The 18,237-nt window shown below is 39.4% G+C and overlaps 1 protein-coding gene across 2 annotated transcripts; it reads right to left on the bottom strand.

The window, feature by feature from the left end:
- Positions 1 to 1,036: 1,036 nt before the first annotated feature.
- On the bottom strand, positions 1,037 to 17,936 carry map2k4a (mitogen-activated protein kinase kinase 4a). 2 transcript variants are annotated; one of them, XM_053338269.1, is made up of 13 exons: positions 17,504 to 17,936; positions 15,528 to 15,563; positions 14,638 to 14,670; positions 10,894 to 10,996; positions 10,632 to 10,806; positions 8,895 to 9,014; positions 8,657 to 8,776; positions 8,506 to 8,557; positions 8,285 to 8,412; positions 3,573 to 3,650; positions 2,711 to 2,859; positions 2,465 to 2,510; positions 1,037 to 2,019 (listed from the first exon to the last, which is right to left on the bottom strand). In XM_053338269.1, exons 1-13 carry the CDS (start codon positions 17,646 to 17,648, stop codon positions 1,906 to 1,908), a joined length of 1,299 nt encoding a protein of 432 aa, XP_053194244.1. In that variant the 5' UTR covers positions 17,649 to 17,936; the 3' UTR covers positions 1,037 to 1,905. The 2 variants fall into 2 exon arrangements, with proteins under 2 accessions (XP_053194244.1, XP_053194245.1); XM_053338270.1 differs by lacking the exon at positions 14,638 to 14,670 and having other exon boundaries at positions 17,504 to 17,933.
- Positions 17,937 to 18,237: the final 301 nt, after the last annotated feature.

Below are 18,237 nucleotides of genomic sequence, written 5' to 3'. Positions count from 1 at the left end.
AGAGAAATATTATTAATTAATGGATAGTGGAGAAGAAGTAGTATATTATGTGTTTCATTTAATTTCTGTTGTTTATTCACATTTTTTGTTTGTTTTTATTATTATTGTTAATTTTACATGTTTAAAAAAGGGAGGGAAGGGAGGGAAGGGAGGAAGAAGGTTGGAAAGGATGGAGGGAGGAAGGAAGGAAGGAAAAAAGGGAGGAAGAAGGAAGGAAGGGAGGAAGAAGGAAAGGAGGAAGGGAGTAGAGGAGGAAGGAAGGAAGGAAAGGAGGGGGGAAGGAAGGGAGGAAATGAGGGATGAGGGAGGACAGAAGGAAGGGCGAAGGAAGGGAGGAAATGAGGGAGGAAGGAAGGAAGGAAACAAGGAAGGAAAGAAGGACAGGAAAGAAGGAAGGGAGAAAAGAAGGAAGGACAGACGGAAGGAAGGAAAGACATCAGTGTTTATCCCATTCACACAAAATAAAGACAGAACACATTTTTTTTCTTTCTTTCTCTCTTTCCGTCTCTCTTTATTCATATATATATATATATATATATATATATATCAACATAAAGTCCAAAGCACAGAGCGGAGGACAGCAGCCTCTCGGCATTGACTGAACTGCATTTCTAAACATGATTCTGACCATTAAAACGCTTTCACCTGTTTTTTTATTTTTATTTATTTTCTCCTTTCTTTCTTTCTTTCTTTTTGTTTTTTTATACCCAGAGAAGCAAAGTTTCATTAAGATACCAAACACAATGCTTTCATTCACGTAACATGGAAGAGGTGGGACAAATTCACAAAGAGCATGATGATTTCTTTTTTTTCCCAGTATGTTGAAGAAGAAGAAGAAGAAGAAGAAGTCTCCAAATCAAATACTCCACATGATGTCGGATCTATAAATACATGTTGCAAGTTATTCTCTGTTTTTTATTGTTTTTTTGTTTTTTAAATCATTGTGCTAATCACTGAGATGCGTCGAGACCATGATTGATTGTTTCAGCTGCTATTATACTTACGTGACTGTGCGTGCGTCTGTGTGTGTGTGTGTGTGTGTGTGTTAGGGCTGCTCGATTATGGAAAAAATATATATAATCACGATTATTTGGGTCAAAATTGAAATCACGATTATTAAAACTTTTTTTTTCAACTTTAGAAACATGCTTAATTAATTTTCTCTCCCAGCAGCAGCCTTTTATCTGCCGCTGAACGCAACACACGGCAGAAAAATGTGCAGAGATATTAGTGCTGAGCTGGTTACCATGACGACAGTTCACACGTCACTTCCTGTTTTTTTTAAATAATTAGTCAGTTAACTCTGCACGTTTATTTACAGTTAAAACATTTCGCCGTGTGTTTCAGCCTCTATGCTAACGGTGCTGCTTCGGCGGCTTCCGGTCTAAGCTTTTCAAAATAAAACCTTTGTTATTGAGCGCTATCTCATTATTATTATTATTAAAAATCATTTCCCCTCGATTTATTTTATTAGTTTTGAAATCATTTGGCCCCTAAATCGTAATTAAGATCAAATTTCGATTAATTGAGCAGCCTTAGTGTGTGTGTGTGTGTGTGTGTGTGTGTGTGTGTGTTGGTGAACAAGAGAGAGAAACAGAAGTGTGTTAACGTTGATAATATTATACAGACATGAACGAAATGGAAACACACCGCCTTTTATTGCGACAGGTGTTTCTTTTTGCTTTACAATTCTCTTCTTTTTTTCTTTTTTTTTCTTTAAACACTGCAATAAGGGGACCAAGCAAATTTACATGAGGATTTGTTTCGTTTAACTTTAGTTTTTTTTTCCTTTCTTTTTTTTTTTCTTTTATTGGTGTGTCTCCTGTCTTTATTGTTGCAGACTTGTGTATATTTATTGATGTGTTGTTGTTTTTTGTTTTTTTGTTTTCTCCTGTCGTCTTGCTATCAATCCATATACATAGGCGAGCTGGGAGACGCTGGCATCTGATCCATGAGCCTGCACACGTAACCGGCGACGTCCACCGAACGCTCCTCGTACATCTGGATGAACGGATCTTTCTGATGTGGGAAAGAAAGAAGAGAAAGAAAAAAAAAGACATTAATATAATATAATATAAAACTAGAGTCATTAAAGCATTGTGAATATTTAAGTAGATTGACAGCAGTGCAAATATTACATTTTAGTTCAGCCTGGCTTTTAATTATGTAATAGTTTATAGTCTTTTTATTTTATTTATTTTATTGTGTTTGTTTTTTTAATCTTTTATTTTGTCTACTTTATTTTACACTATTTTATTTATTATTATAATCATTCTAGAGTTTTATCTTCTTATCCATTTAATTGCTTTATTTCTTTATTAAACTAGTTTTAATCCAGCTTTAATTAAACGTCATCTTTTATTTTGTCTTTTTTTTAATCTATTTTGACCTAATTGTTTTTACTCTAACTTTTAATAAACCATTTCTCTTATTTTACTCATTTTTAATAATGATGTGATCTTACCAGTAGCTCTTTGTACTTTGGCCTTTTAGACTCATCCTTTGTAAGGCTGGAAGGGAAAAGAAAGAAGAAAAAAAAAAGGAGTTAAAACATTGGATGATGTAGTTCATACATTTGACCACCAGGGGGACTAAAGAGCAAACAGCAGCTGAGAGCTTCAACAGAAAGCTTCCAACAGGCTGAATTTCATGATATTAAAACATTAAAGATCTTTTTTAATCATTCACAGCAGCGTTTTTTTTTTCTTACCACGCGTTCACAAAGGCGATGAACTTGGGAGAGAAGCGCCTCTCCTCCGAGTTGCTGAGTTGCGGCGGGTCTCCTCTCACCACCTGGGTCAGCTGGTCGAACACACTGTTCCACTTCGGGTAGGGGAACCGTCCCGTAGCCAGCTCATACTGAAAGACACAAAGGTAACAGCACAGATAGTCAAAACACAATCAGATAATGATGTAACACAAAATAAAAATAAAGCATGTGATCTACAGCTGTGATAATTTACACATAAAATCAATACAAAACTTATAATTTGATATAAGACACAGTTGTTTCAGGTGTAAACAATGAACAATTACAACTGAATATCAGCTTTAATGACTTTAAATGAATAAAATGGACATTTTCCCACATTCTTTAACCCTCCTATTGTCCTAGTCCAGGAAGGAAGGAAGGAAGGAAAGGAGGGAGGAAGAAAGGAGGGAAGGGAGAAAGGTGGAAGGAAAGGAGGGAGGAAGAAAGGAGGGAGGAAGACAGAAGGAAAGGAGGGAGGGAGAAAGGAAGGAAGGAAGGAAGGAAGGAAAGGAGGGAAAGGAGGGAGTAAGAAAGGAGGGAAGGCATGAAGGTCAGGAGGGAAAAGAGGGAGGATGGAAGGAGGAAAGGAGGGAGGAAGGAAGGAAGGAAGGAAGGAAGGAGGGGAGGCAGGAAAGGAGGAAGGAAGAAGGAAGGAAAGGAGGGAGGGTGGAAGGAAGGAAGGAAGGAAGGAAGGAAAGGGGGAGGAAGGAAGGAAGGAGGAAGGAAGGAAGGAAGGAAAACAGTCAAATTGACCCAGGAGGACGACACAAAGGTGTGTCGCACCTTTAAATGCATCTATATTAATATTGAAGTAACTCACCAGTGTGATTCCCAAACTCCAAACATCTGAGCGCACATCGTAGCCTTGCCTGGACGCGCTGGGGTCTATTCTCTCCGGCTGGAAATTTAAAAAGGAAAAAACATTTCAAAAAGATTCAGAAAATATAGAAAACACCTAAAAAAAATCCCCCTATTTGTTCAAGGAAGCAGAAATTGTAGGTAATATTAAGATGATCTGTCACTAATCTGTTCTTGTAGTAAATAAACACAGGAAGGCAGGAAAGGAGGGAGGGAGGGAGGAAGGGAGGAAGGAAGGGAGGGAGGGAGGGAGGGAGGAAGAAAGGAAAAGGGGAGAAAGGAAGGAGGGAAGGAAAGGAGGGAGGAAGGAAGGAAGGGAGGAAGGACAGGAAGGAAGGGAGGGAGGAAAGAAGGAAGGAGGGAGGGAGGAAGAAAGGAAAAGAGGAAGGGAAGAAGGAAGGAAAGAAGGAAGGAGGGAGGGAGGAAGAAAGGAAATGAGGAAGGAAGGAAAGAAGGACAGAGGAAAGAAGGAAGGTAGGGGGGAGGAAAGAAAGAGAGAAGGAGGGAGGGAGGAAGGGAGGAATGGAGGAAGGAAGGAAAGGAAGGAGGGAGGAAAGAAGGAACAGTCAAAACAGACGGGGGTGACCAGGGAGGACGACACAAAGGTTAAATATAAAGGTACTAATAAACAACTTTAAACTAGTTATATGACGTTAAAAGTGATTAATTCTAAAGTGTCTGAGCTGCTTTAATGCTTCAATATATCATTTCTCTTATTGCCTCACTTCCAGACGAGCTCATCAGATAGAAACAGGTGTTCGGACCTCAAAGATCCACAACAAATTTCTTACTTCCTAGACATGCACACCCTCCAGAATACCAGAGCAGCTCATCACCTCTGGACAAGTCTCCACCTGCACCAGACACATGCCATCACATTAACTAGCATGTTTCCCTCCTTTTTCTGCTGAGTCAACTATCATTTATAACCTCCCTCTTCCCCCGGTTCATCCTTCAAGTGTGTCAGAAAGCTGCAGAGACCCTGCTGCGGAGGAGGAGGAGGGGAGGGGAGGAGGAGGAGGAGAGGAGAGGAGAGGAGAGGAGAGTAGAGGAGAGGAGAGGAGAGGAGATGAGAGGGGAGAGAGGAGGAGAGGAGAGGAGGAGGGGAGAGGAGAGGAGGAGGGGAGAGGAGAGGAGAGGAGAGGAGAGGAGAGGAGAGGAGAGGAGAGGGAGGAGGGAGGAGGGAGGAGGAGGAGAGGAGAAGAGAGAGGAGGAGAGGAGAGGAGGAGGGGAGAGGAGAGGAGAGGAGAGGAGGAGAGAGGAGGGGAGAGGAGAGGAGAGGAGAGGAGAGAGGAGAGGAGGAGGAAGAGAGGAGAGGAGAGGAGAGGAGAGGAGAGGAGAGGAGAGGAGGAGGAGAGGAGAGGTGAGAGGAGGAGAGGAGAAGAGAGGAGAGGAGAGGAGAGGAGAGGAGAGGAGAGGAGAGAAGAGAAGAGAAGAGAAGAGAAGAGAAGAGAAGAGAGGAGAGGAGAGGAGAGGAGAGGAGAGGAGGAAGAGAGGAGAGGAGGAGAGGAGGAGGAGAGGAGAGGAGAGGAGAGGAGAGGACAGAAGAGAGGAGAGGAGAGGAGAGGACAGAAGAGAGGAGAGGAGAGAAGAGGAGAGAAGAGGGGAGTAGAGAAGAGAAGAGAAGAGAAGAGGAGAGGAGAGGAGAGGAGAGAGAGGAGGAGAGAAGAGAAGAGAGGAGGAGAGGAGAGGAGGTAGTCAGTGCAGAGAGAAGAGAAGAGAAGAGAAGAGAAGAGAAGAGAAGAGAAGAGAAGAGAAGAGAAGAGAAGAGAAGAGAAGAGAAGAGAAGAGAAGAGGAGAGGAGAGGAGAGAAGAGAAGAGAAGAGAAGAGAGAGGAGGAGAGAAGAGAAGAGAGAGGAGGAGAGAAGAGAAGAGAAGAGAAGAGAAGAGAAGAGGAGAGAAGAGGAGGAGAGGAGGAGGAGAGGAGAAGAAGAGAGGAGGAAGCACCTCTCTGGCCCATTTACAGGCCCTGAATTAGATGCTGATGTCACCCAGCAGAGCGGGACAGTGTGTGCTGCAGCACTGCTGGGTTTTATGGAACAGCAGCTGCTTACTGCATAGAGCCTCGCTCACATCTGCCAAGTCTGGGAGTGTTTAGTCTCGACAGTCACACACACACATGCACACACACACACACATGCACACACACACACACACACACACACACACACAGACGGACACACACACACTATCAAATAAAAAGTGATTTATTTTAAACGATTATTCAATGATTTCAATAATAATTTAAAAGCCTCAAATAAAAACATCCAGATTTTATAACAATGTGAGGATTTACATCTTTTTGCTTTTTATTTATTTCTTTATTTATTATTAAAATCATAATTTAACAGCTGTTTAGAGAAAATAAGCAGCTGGGAAGAAGACATCTCAGGGTCTTAGTTTAAAAAAAATAAAAATAATTTACAGACTAAACCAGTTTAAAATATAAATCTGCAAAGTAATAAATAATGAAAATGATCATAAATAAAAAGTGTGAACAGTCAGATTGTATGATGTGAGAGAAACACTGCAGTGGATTAATTATTCATTTGGTACTGGAGTTTTTTTGTCTGTCTAGAAAACAACCACATTATTATATCTGCAGATCATAAACACACGATATAGCAGATACGAGCTACTGTACTGTACTGTACATCCAACGAGAACTCAATATCTGACTCAATCCCGACGTTTCTACACTTTATCGTATCCTCACATATCCAAACAGTAAGTCACGACCTGAGGTGAGTTTTTCTACGTCATTCAGCCCGACGATCGAACACCTGGCGAGTAAAAACAAGAAACTGGAAGCTGAAAAATTCCTTCGCTGTGAGCTCACCGGCCGTGGGAAGCTGCACGACGACGGCGAGTCATGAATGAAGCGGCCTGATTTGGCCTTTCAGAGTCTCTGTGTGTGTGTGTGTGTGTGTGTGTGTGTGTGTGTGTGTGTGTGTGTGTGTGTGTGTGTGTGTGTGTGTGTGTGTGTGTGATCCTGAAAGCGCCTTCCCAAATTTAGCATGGAAACTGTAATGTAGAAGGAGGAAGAGCCCCCCCCCCCCCCCGACCCCCTCCCCCAAACTCCCACTCCCCTCAGCTGATGTCAACGTGAACCCCCCCCAGGACAGAAAATAACCTCGCTGAGTGATGACATCACGGTGAGATCATCTCTTTGTAACAATAACCGGCTTCGATTACAGACTCATTAAGAAGCAGCAGAGAAAGATTAGATGATTAATTGATTAGTTGATGGACAGAAAATGAATAAAAGTCGATTTCTTTGGAACAATTAGCTTCTTAATTACACAAATGGACAACTTTTCTTTCTTTTATTTGGAATTTTGGCCAAAATAATGACAAAAATCATATTTTAAAGCCACTCTGATCTGCTCGAGGTCGCTCTGTTTGATCAGGAGCAGCTACGAGACGCATCCAAGCTAATCGAAACTCCTAATCCAATCTAAATACGATGCAATCCACTTGGTAACGACCATCAGAATAAGACTTGACGGACACACATTACACCAGATCTAAAGTCTCTGCACTGACTACTACCTGTTTGCTCCACTATTGATTTTTTTAGATCCTTTTATTGGTTTAGAAAGCTCTTAATGGTCTTAGTCCGACCTTTTATCAGATTTGCTTTCATCCTGTGAACCTTTGAGATCCTTCACGTCATCTGGTAGCGGCCTTTTAATTCCTCCTAAAGTCAGTGTATTGTATTATTGTATTTTGTATTACACTGTTTTTATATGACAAGTGCTTTATCAATAATGTTTTATTAATAAAATTGATAAAAACATTAAATTCCCGATCTCTTAATTATGTTATAATAAAGTCATAATTACCAGATAAAGACCTGAATTTATATTCTTTGGTGAATGCAACGAACTGTCACTATTTTTTTCTACTTTATTTAATGTTATTTTATTATTATTATCATTCTATATTTTTTTAATCTTCTTATCGATTTATTTATTTATTCTATTTCTCTTCTTTTCTCTTATTTATTTTCTTATTTTAACCTACTTTTAGTCTACTACTCCTATCTCTTTTATTTCATTTTTCTTTTCTTTTTTTTTCTAAATCTATTTTAACCTAGTTTTGGTCTAATTTTTAATAAACTGTTTTTTAAAATTTCTCTTATTTATTTTACTTAATTTAATTTTTTTCTACATTTTATCATTCTTATTTTCTCTCAGGTTCATTAGTCTAATATTGTTCTTTTTTCCTTTTCTTTATTCTGTCCTCACTCTACACTTGTTCTGTCTTATTATCAGCTTGTCAATCAAATCTATATTAACCTAATGTCTCTTATTTATTTTACTTTATATCCATTTTTTTTTACATATTTATCATTCTTATTTTTTCTCCTGTTTCTTTGTAATTTGTTTTTTGTTCCTTTATTTTATCCTCAGCCTACACTTCTGTCTTATTATCAGCTTGTTAATCAACTGTGAACCCCTTAGAGCTACTTTAACCTGAATGAAAGCTGCTATATAAATAAAGATTGAATCACAATTAAGCCAATTACACTAAAAAAGGTCCGTCTAACTTCTATCACTGTCTCTTTGTGGTACGAGCAGTTTGAATATTTTTGAGTTATTAGTAGATTATAATGTATCACATGCAGTTTTGTATGATTTTATCCGTCACATCAAACCCAGTGTTACTCACCGCCATGTAAGGTCTGCATCCCGCATCTCTGGTTTTGGCGATAGAGTCCACCAGCTGACCACTGATGCCGAAGTCACACAGCTTTATGTTTCCGTTCCTGTCCAGGAGGATGTTTGACGGCTTAATGTCTGAGTAAGTGAGCGTGAAGACAGAAAAAAAAAGATGAGCTCACATAAAACATAAAAAGGTAAACAGGAAAAGCATCTCATATATCGTCTTACCTCTGTGTATTATTTTCAAGTTTTCTTTTAAGTGGTTAAGTGCTTTCACAGTCTGCAATGTGCAATAAAAAAACAGTTTTTAGTAGCAGAAGTTTGTAATTAGGCTTCTTTAATTTTTAAAAAGAAGGAGATACACTTCACAGAAACTTACAGCTAATGTTATTCTTCCTAAGATTTCTTCTGGAATCACGTCGTCTAATGAGCAATATACAAATTTGTAAAATTTGTCTAACGAGGTAGCCATAAGTTCCATACAAATCCAACAGTCACCCTGTCAAACACAAGAAATCAGTCGGTCAATCGCTTAAAACTCAAATATATGACTGCTTTCTTTAGTCTTATAACAATTAAAAATAATGAAATGCATCAAAATGTGGTTTTAAATTCACCTCTCGGAAAAGAGCGCCATAAAACTGCACAATGTAAGGACAATCACTACTCCTCATGACCACGTCCAAGTCCATCAGCAGCTGCTTCTGTTCCTTTTCATCGACCGTTGACCTAATTCTCTGTGATGGAAACACAACAAAGTACAATCAAAGACTTGTTCACACTATGAAGCGCTCAGTGAGCTCATATCTCCACTAAGACTCAACAAGCCATTGTAAGAGGACAGTACTGGAATATCTTTGCATGATTTATAGTTTTAAAAGATCCTTATTTATCTTATGCTGCCCTCACAGTTCAGCCTCTATCTGAAACAGGTCGTTTTACGCTCCTGTCTCTTTAATCTCTAAAATCTTTAATCAAGAGTTCAGCTGTGGAGTCATCAGGCGGGGAGCTCCGGTCCTCGGAAATGAGGCCAACGTGGAAGTAACTTAGAACTGCATTCTATCAAAAGGCCACCAGGGGGCGACCGCCTCTATACAAGTCAATGGAGAATTCACCAACTTCTCACTTGATTTCTAACCTCAGTAAACGTTTTCAAAATGTGTTTATGGTCTCAATCGCTAGTTTAAAGCCTTCTTCAATGCAGTATGATGTTCATTTGGGACATTTTGGCCTCCCTGATTTTATATTTGACGATAAAGCAGGGTATGCTTTAGGGTGTGGCTACGTCCTGATTGACAGGTTGACCAATGTTCTCGAGATCCAGCCCTCGCAACCATAGCAACCTCTCCGCTCCGCTCATGGCCATATAAGTAGAATCCGTGTTTTTATTTTTCCCAGCATGCACCTGAATGCATGCCTAAATTCGAAACTATTGGCTTCCGAGCAGCAGTCCACAAACCAATGGGTGACGTCACGGATGTTACGTCCATTTCTTTTATATAGTCTATGGGATTCATTAACAACTACTACAGAGCAATTCTCACTTTCAGCCACTAGGGGGATGTTGAAGTTTATGTACAGCACGTCCCCCTTAGTTTGAAGTCTGTAGAGTGAATTTTTACTTCTGCCCTAGTAGTAGGTTAGCATGCTAGCTAGCTGACTAGAGGGAACATGATGCAGACGAAGCCGCACAAAAGTCCAGCGTGGAAAAACTGCTGACTCGTGTGACAAAAGCTGCTGTCTGCTGTGACGTTTACTAAGGGAGACGGACCTGACGCTAATCACCAAACTAGTACGTCAACATTTGCAACAGCAGCTCCTCGAAAGTCTGACAAAAGTCTCAGAGAGAAAGCTAACATTACAGCTCTTATTGCTAACACGATTGTTTGTTCATATTTTTCGGGGTCTGTATACCTGTAAGATTTTTCTCTTTTAATAAATGTGTTTTTGTAAAGAACTTAACGCTGATTATCGTTTAAATTAATACAAGTTTGCTCAGTTAAAGCTTGTTGTTTGTAATGAATATTGAAAGCTAGTTTTGAAGCATTATCTATTTAGCTTTTGTGAATGTCGGCATGCAGCGAATATTGGATTAGTCGACCCTGAAAAAATTGGCCCATGCACACCCTAGGAGAAAGTATAAGTAACTTGAGCCCTGGTTTTTGACTTTCAGGGGGCCTTTCGACAGTTTTAGTACTCCGAATACATTTAACATAGAAATCTGACAACATAACAGTGTAAAAATGACAGAAAATCAAAAAAAGCAACATATGTCCTCTTTAAATGTCGTATTTTGACCAACTGTAGCTATGTAAGAAAGTTTTATTGAGGACAAAAAACAGGTAAATGATCACCTTGACCGCCATAATCTGGTTACTCGGCTTGTGCACCATCTTGTTGACGGAGCCATAAGCCCCTCGGCCGATCTCGCCCAAATCTTTGAGATCCTCGGCCGTGAAATCCCAGTGCTGCTCCGGGGAGATCTTCAACTTTCCCGACGACTCGATGCTGTGCGTTCTCAGCCTCTCTCTGATAAGATTACAGGAAGATTTTTAAAAGTTTGAATGTGGGTTTATTTTAAGGGAACGGGTGATCATCTCGGAGGGTTTTACTCACATGTGCGGGTTCTGAAAGGGCGGCCCGGCCGTATTCAGTGTGAATCTAGTCGTGGGTTTGATCGGAGGGTTGGCAAAGTTCAGCTTCAGGGCTTTACGTTTACCTGAGCGGGAGAGGGAACCACAAACGAGGCCAGATTTTAAGTGAAACGCCCAACATTTAAGACTGAGCAAGACCCGAAAAGAAAGATTCATCCCACATGAAAAAGATCAAACTGATGAGTGAAAACAACACCAACAATAAAATGAGGTGACACACATTTAATCAAACCCACGGATGTCATGCTTCCCATTCACCAAGCATATAAAACCTCCTTATTTAATTTAAATTTGCTGACCTGTTTCTAACAATTCTTACCTTTGAGCCTTTAATTATGTGGCCTTAGTTCCTTTAAATGATGAGATATTGCTATATTTTTCTTACTGTCAATAAATCCCATGAAAAAAAACCAACACTAATATTGTATTATGGGTATTCTTCTCAATTTGGGTCAAGGATAAAGGTTCATTTTATCATTATACACAATGTAATTCAGTTGCAGCCAAATCTATGTATTTCCAATTATTAAAATATTTCAAATTACAGTAGAATAAAACAATAAATTTAGCAATTCAATAGAACAAAGTCTATAAAAAAAGGTAGCACTAAAGAAAAACCACATTATATTTACAAGGAATATACAGTTGGTGTACATTTTTACATGTACGTTAAAGTGTAAAAAAAAAACTGTGTGTAAAGTGAATGAGAAGAGTGTAAATGAAGCCATCCTGCTGCATAATCTATGTATTTCCAATTATTAAAATATTTCAAATTACATTAGAATAAAACAAAACAATCAATTTAGCAATTAAATAGAAAAAAGTGTATAAAAAGTAGCACTAAAGAAAGAAATGTAGGAAAAACTGCATTATATTTACAAGGAATATACAGTACATGTATGTTAAAGTGTAGAAAAATAATAATAATGTGTGTAAAGTGAATGAGGAGAGTGTAAATGAAGCTGTCCTGCTGCAGTAAACACTCACAGTAGCACCAAATGTTGCAGCTGAAAATAAAAATAATCCCTGACAAATGAACCATTTCCTCCTTTTTGAGTCACATTTGCTAAATTTGCTAAACAGGAATAAAAAATGAAACTAGGTATTAGTCTGAGAGTCTCAAAGTATCGAGACTCTTCATTTTGGTCATTTCATGGGATTCATTGACAGGAAATAACACCAAGATGATCTTTTATTGTTTTTTTTTAAATCATGTACTTTATGGTCTAATAAATGCTGATGCCTAAAAAAGAAGCTTTATTTACACAACAGCATTTACAGTCCTGATAGAAAGTTTATCATCACATGTTAAACTTCTGATTAACCTTCCTGTCGTCCTCCCGGGTCAAATGGACCCTGTCTGTGTTGACTGTTCCTTCTTTCCTCCCTTCCTTCCTTCCGTCTGTCCTTCCTTCCTCCCTACTTCTCTCTTTCTTTCCTCCCCCCTACCTTCCTCCCTTCCTTCTTTCCTCTGTCCTTCTTTGCTTCCTTCCTTCCTTCCTCTTTCCCTTTCTACCTCCCTCCTTCCTTCCGTCTGTCCTTCCTTCCTCCCTCCCTCTTTCTTTCCTTCCCCCCTCCCTGCTTCTCTCTTTCTTTCCTCCCCCTACCTTCCTCCCTTCCTTCTTTCCTCTGTCCTTCTTTGCTTCCTTCCTCCCCGCCTTCCTTCTTTCCTCCCTCCTTCCTACCTTCCTTCCTTCTTTCCTCCGACCCACGTACCTTCCTTCCTTCTCTTCTTTCCTTTCCTTTCTTCCCTTCCTTCCCCTCCTTCCTTCCTTCCTCCATCACCCTTTCTTCCTTCTTTCCTCTGTCCTTCTTTGCTTGCTTCCTCCCTTCCTCTTTCCCTTTCTACCTCCCTCCCGCCTTCCTTCCTTCTTTCCTCCCACCCTCCTACCTCCCTTCCTTCTTTCCTTTCCTCCCTCCCTTCCTCCATCCTTTCTGCCCTTCCTTCCTTCCGTCTGTCCTCCTTCCCTCCCTCTTTCTTTCCTCCCACCCTTTTACCTTCCTTCCTTCTTTCCTTTCCTCCCTTCCTCCCTCCTTCCTTTCCTTCCTTTCCTCTCTCCCTTCCTCCCTTCCTTCCTCCCTTCCTTCCTCCCTCCCTCCCTCCCTTCCTTGAATCGAGGACAACAGGAGGATTAAATTAAATTATAATTAAATTCTAATCTACAGACATATCATTTCTCTTTAGTGGATTGTTTTCAGGCTGGTGTCGGTATCACTGAGCTTATAAATACTCACTGAATCTGCTCTGCGCTTTCTTGCAGGTCTACCTACACGTGAATCATTTATGTCGATGCATCAACACAAACATGCTGCTAAGATCCCAAAACGCCTACACACCCAAAATGCAGACACACACAAACACACACACACACACATACACAGGTAAACATGAAATGGAAGGCGGGGAGGGAAAAAAAAAAGAAAAAACACTAATATCTCTTAATGTGAACATGCTTTTCAAGGCCAACTGCTTTGATTTCACCTTGACTCTTAAAAAGGAAAAAAAAAAAAAAAGTGCTCCACACGTTCCCAACCCCCGAAAAAAAAAAAAAAACACCACAAGAATGCGTGTGCTCGAATTCCAATAAATGGAAAACATCGCCTGAAATGACAACTCTCCGGTGTGCTCCTTGTCTCGACAAGCAAGCGCTATGCTGAGGTGCACCCATGCCAAGAAAAAAACCCAAAAACAACAAAGTGACAACACTACAGGCACGACTTTTGCTTGTTAGTTGCACACTGAAAACCAGTCAGGTAGAGCTTCCATTACGAGCATTTAACTGAGGATTTAACTGAATACAAACAGTCTTTATTATTTAATTGGCAGAAAGAGACTTTGTTGTGGAGGATTTTGTGCTAAAATATCAATGGAAGCTCTGAGCTGTAGAGGCTTGTGCCGATCAGAACAAATAAACAGGTTTTAAACTGAGCTTTATCATATCCCTGTATATAAGTGAGTCACATTTAAAAAAGAGAGAAAGACTCACAGTTTGACAATGTGTCTTAAAACGACAGTCAGGTGTCAATATGAAGAGTGAAAGAGGTTTTTCCTCGCTGTGATGATTCCTCCTGTTTATACTGACTATTAAAAAGATCTTCAAAATCCACATTTAGTGCAAAAAAAAATGCATTTGAAAGTTAATCTAAAGCTTATATGAGGCTTCAGTAGTCTGAGTTAGTCATATCAAGTGGATATCTGCCACATTTACAGTCTTTATAGCATCAAATTCCCTCTTTGTGTTTCCTCTGTTGAGCTGTGGTAGAAGTACAGTAACAAAAAGATGGACTTTGGTACTAAAACACTGTAAAATTGAAAGATACCTACTTGATTTGGACGTCTGAAGCTTCATATTAGCTTCAGATAAACTTTTAAACACATTTTTGCACAGATGGAGGAGTGTGGATTTAGTTATTATGTTATCTTCTAATGATCGGTACAAACAGGAGGAATGATTACAGCATGAAAAACATGTTTAAATGTTCATTTAAGCTCCTGACTGTTGTTTTAAAGACAGTCATGAAATATTATGAGCCTGTAAATGAACAAATCAGACCCTCGGCTGCCGGCACAAGCCTACTCGAACCCATCAGAAGTCTTCACTCGGATTAGTGGAGAACAGCAGGACAGACTCCCCCATACCAGACTGTCAGGCGGAAACAAAGGGATGAGAACTGTTGGTGCTGAAGCAAAAGAGGTTTGGCTTACTTGGGGGAGCTCCAGACAGGTTTATCTGAAAGCCTAGAGGTGAGAAGACAGCTTTTTTTATTTTTCCTCATAGTTCACCTTCAATGTTGTTTTGCGGCTTTTGTTAGTAATAACCTTCCTTGCTTGACGACAGATTCAAAAATAACCCCCCCCCCCCCCAAAAAAAAAAAATCTGGATACATAATCTCAGAGAAATTGGCCTTGCTTTGCTGAGTCGTCAAACATACTCCTACTGCAGGTTAAATAAAATGCATTTACTGGTGGGGGGGGTGAATGCATCAACATGCACATGCATTTACGAGACAACTCCTGCACCAGCGCTCGACTATGGTGAAGTATGATGACGTGTGTGTGTGTGTGTGTGTGTGTGTGTGTGTGTGTGTGTAACAGCAAATGAAAAGACACAAAAATGATGACCTGCAGATGAAAACAACAAAAGGAGTGGATCTAGGAGTGAGCATGAATCACTAACATGAAACACACACACTTTATATTTAACAGATATGTTTCTCGGGGACAGCTCACCATCAATTCAGCATCATGTGAGGAGTTAGGAAACATTAGTTAGCAGCATTAAGATAAAAAAACAGATAAAATACGGTCAATGAAGAGAGGATTACACAGCAGTATTTACTCCTTGGTTATTACTGTTATGGCTTATTAGCATAGCATCTACTAGGGATATAAATTAACATGTTACTCAGTTATAAATCTGATTGTGTTCATGTGAAATTAAAGTGAAATCTAACATCATCTCGACTTTAAAAACTAGAAAGATAGAAAGTCAAAGTACTGATTTCTCCTCTCTGATCATTTCTTTCTAGACTGAAACATTGTAATTGGATTCATGCTCATGTTTCTCTACCGAATCAATGAAAATGTGTAGCTACCTGTTTCACTCTGACATCTCCAGCAGGTGTTGGACTCTGAAAGTTAAAATGAGACATTGTTTGTACAGAAGTATTAAAACACTGGAATGAGCAGGTAATGGTTAAATTGAGACATTTTCTATTGATAAGGCCTAAAAAAAGGAACATAGTACAATAATAATTACATATATGCACATAAACAGATAGATAGGTATTCATTTATCATATATAGAACACATGCAAGCCTCACTTTATATATATATATGCACTGATATGTTTTATACTCTTATTATTGTATCTATTACTATTGCTTTTACCATTTTACTGCATCATTGAGGAGCTGAAACTTAAGATTTTTACTTTTATATTTGTGTAATAAAATGCAACAACTGAATAACCTGAACTTGAACAATAGTGCAGAATAGTTAGAAACCTATTATACAAAAAAGTAAGAGTCAAATCTATTCAATTTAATTTGATTCTGCATACTTGCAGACGTCTGATCATTTCTCAATTGTGACATTGTTATAATAAATTCAGCATATTTAAACACTCGCTATAGCTCCCTCTGTATCAATGTGGAAGGAGAATGAAGCCTCATTTAGCGATAAGAGACATCAAGGGTGCTGTAACTGTCTGTCTGTGTCTGTCTGTGTCTGTGTGTGTGTGTGTGTGTGTGTGTAGACCGAGAGATTTGCATAACTTCAGTGGAGTATCTCTAAAAAAACAAAAAAGATCTTTCTCTCGCCATGTACGGTCACAAAGAAGGACGTAATGATGAATAACTTGATTGGTTTTAAATACGCCAACTCAGTAAGAATGGATCACTGAAGCAATATTAATGATTAACTTAGAAAAGGAAGTCTTTAAAATGTGAAATGGCGTGGGAAAAGTGCTTAATGTCATCATAAAATCAATCTAAAACTACTATTTTTTATTTAATTTTTCATCTAAAGTTAATAATTGTTGTCTATTCTGTCTGTGCTGCTCTACAGTATTAACTCTGCATGTTACCTGTGCTGTAAAATGCTATTACAGTGAGAATAATAGAATAATAGGATATAACAATAAGGTTTATGGCTGCTATTGTTTGAGGGGTTTGGGTTAGATTTGGAAATTGGTTGAGGGAGGGAGCTCAAAATGGAAGGACTCACTAATTTTTTAATTAATTGTAATGATTTTGCATTTTCTGTTTGTACTTTATTGATAAAATAATCTAATTTGGGAGAAATTCAAATTGACACAAGCAGTATAGTGAGAAAAGAGTAGCAACATAAGGGTGATAGTGATAAAATAAATAATATACAATAAAATACTATATACAGTTAACAATCTCTGTGTAAAATGAATCTGCAATATATATATTTAAATGTGCAACATGCAGAAGTTCCTGAGATTATATATATATATGTGTGCAATGTTCCTGTGATTTTGGTGAGTCAATAAAAAAGGTTAGTAAAAAAAAGGAGGGGGGGTGCTGTAATTCAAATAGATGATGTAACTGTAATTAAATGTGTGCAGAATAGCGTATTTTTAACATGTTGTAATATTTCACAAATATATATATGTACATAATTAAATCGGCTTCTGTAGCACATTTAGCTCCGAGCGCGTCTTTAAATTCCCATTTTTTTGAATGGAGTTCGGCGAGAGAGAAGCGAGACCGTGAATGCAACGCGAGGTACAAAATGAGAAAATGGTAATAAAAGACATTCAATTAATTATGCAACGTCTAAATAAAAAACATATATTAAGTATGCAGATTGATTAGTACTCCTCGGCTCCCTTTTTGGGTGTTATTTTTCAGTCCTGGGAGCAGCCTGAGCCCCCCCACCCCTCCTCCTACTCCTCCTCTCCCACTGCTTTGGCCCTGCTTTAACATTAACCTTCACTGCAGCACAATGTGGAGACTCTCTCAGATATATTTCCCCTCCTCCTCCTCTTCTTCTTCTTCCACACCTGCCTTTCCTTTCCTTTCCCCTTGCACTCACACTCACCTTGCATGCTGCTCACGGTGGTGATGTGCTGCTGCTGCTGGTGCGGGTTGTGCGGGTTGTGCACTGCGGAGCCTGCGTTGTTGCCACTCGGTGTTGTTGAGTTGCTCGGACCGTGCGTCGCCATTGTTGTGTGTTTGAAATCCATCAGCAGCAGCGCCGCCGGGGGCTGCAATGCAGAGACACACACACACACACACACACACGGAGAAAGGAGTAGCAGGCAGCAACTTCACCCTCCCTGCAGGAATAATAATTATTATCACTGCCTCACTCAGCGTCAACTTCACCCCGCAACACACACGCACGCACGCACAGAGAGAGAGATAACGCAAGATGTGGGTTTTAAAAATGCGTTCAATGTCTCTAGTAGTGCGTCCCGTGTAGTAGCGTTAACGAAAACAAACACCCAGCCAGGCTAAAAGCTTTCTAAACTGGCCGCAATCAGCTGACCAAGTGACACTGACATGTCAACACCCACCGACAAGCTGGCGGCAGTGAGCCAACACAACACCGGATTCACGTCATTCATTTTTATTAGGTATAAAAATAAAAAGCGAAGTTAAAGGTGCATGCTGCCACCTGCTGCACCGGAGCAATGACTTCAAAACACAACAACAACAACAACAACAACAACAACACACTAATACTAATAATACTACTACTAATAATAATAATGATGGTTCAATTCTCTCAAGAGATGACATACAATTTGGTTTATTGGACCCTCTAATAAA

This window comes from Scomber japonicus, chromosome 18 (assembly GCF_027409825.1).
Source record: "Scomber japonicus isolate fScoJap1 chromosome 18, fScoJap1.pri, whole genome shotgun sequence".
NCBI lineage: Eukaryota > Metazoa > Chordata > Actinopteri > Scombriformes > Scombridae > Scomber > Scomber japonicus.
The sequence above is the reverse complement of the archived record's forward strand: the minus strand, read 5'-3'. Positions and strand labels throughout refer to the sequence as shown.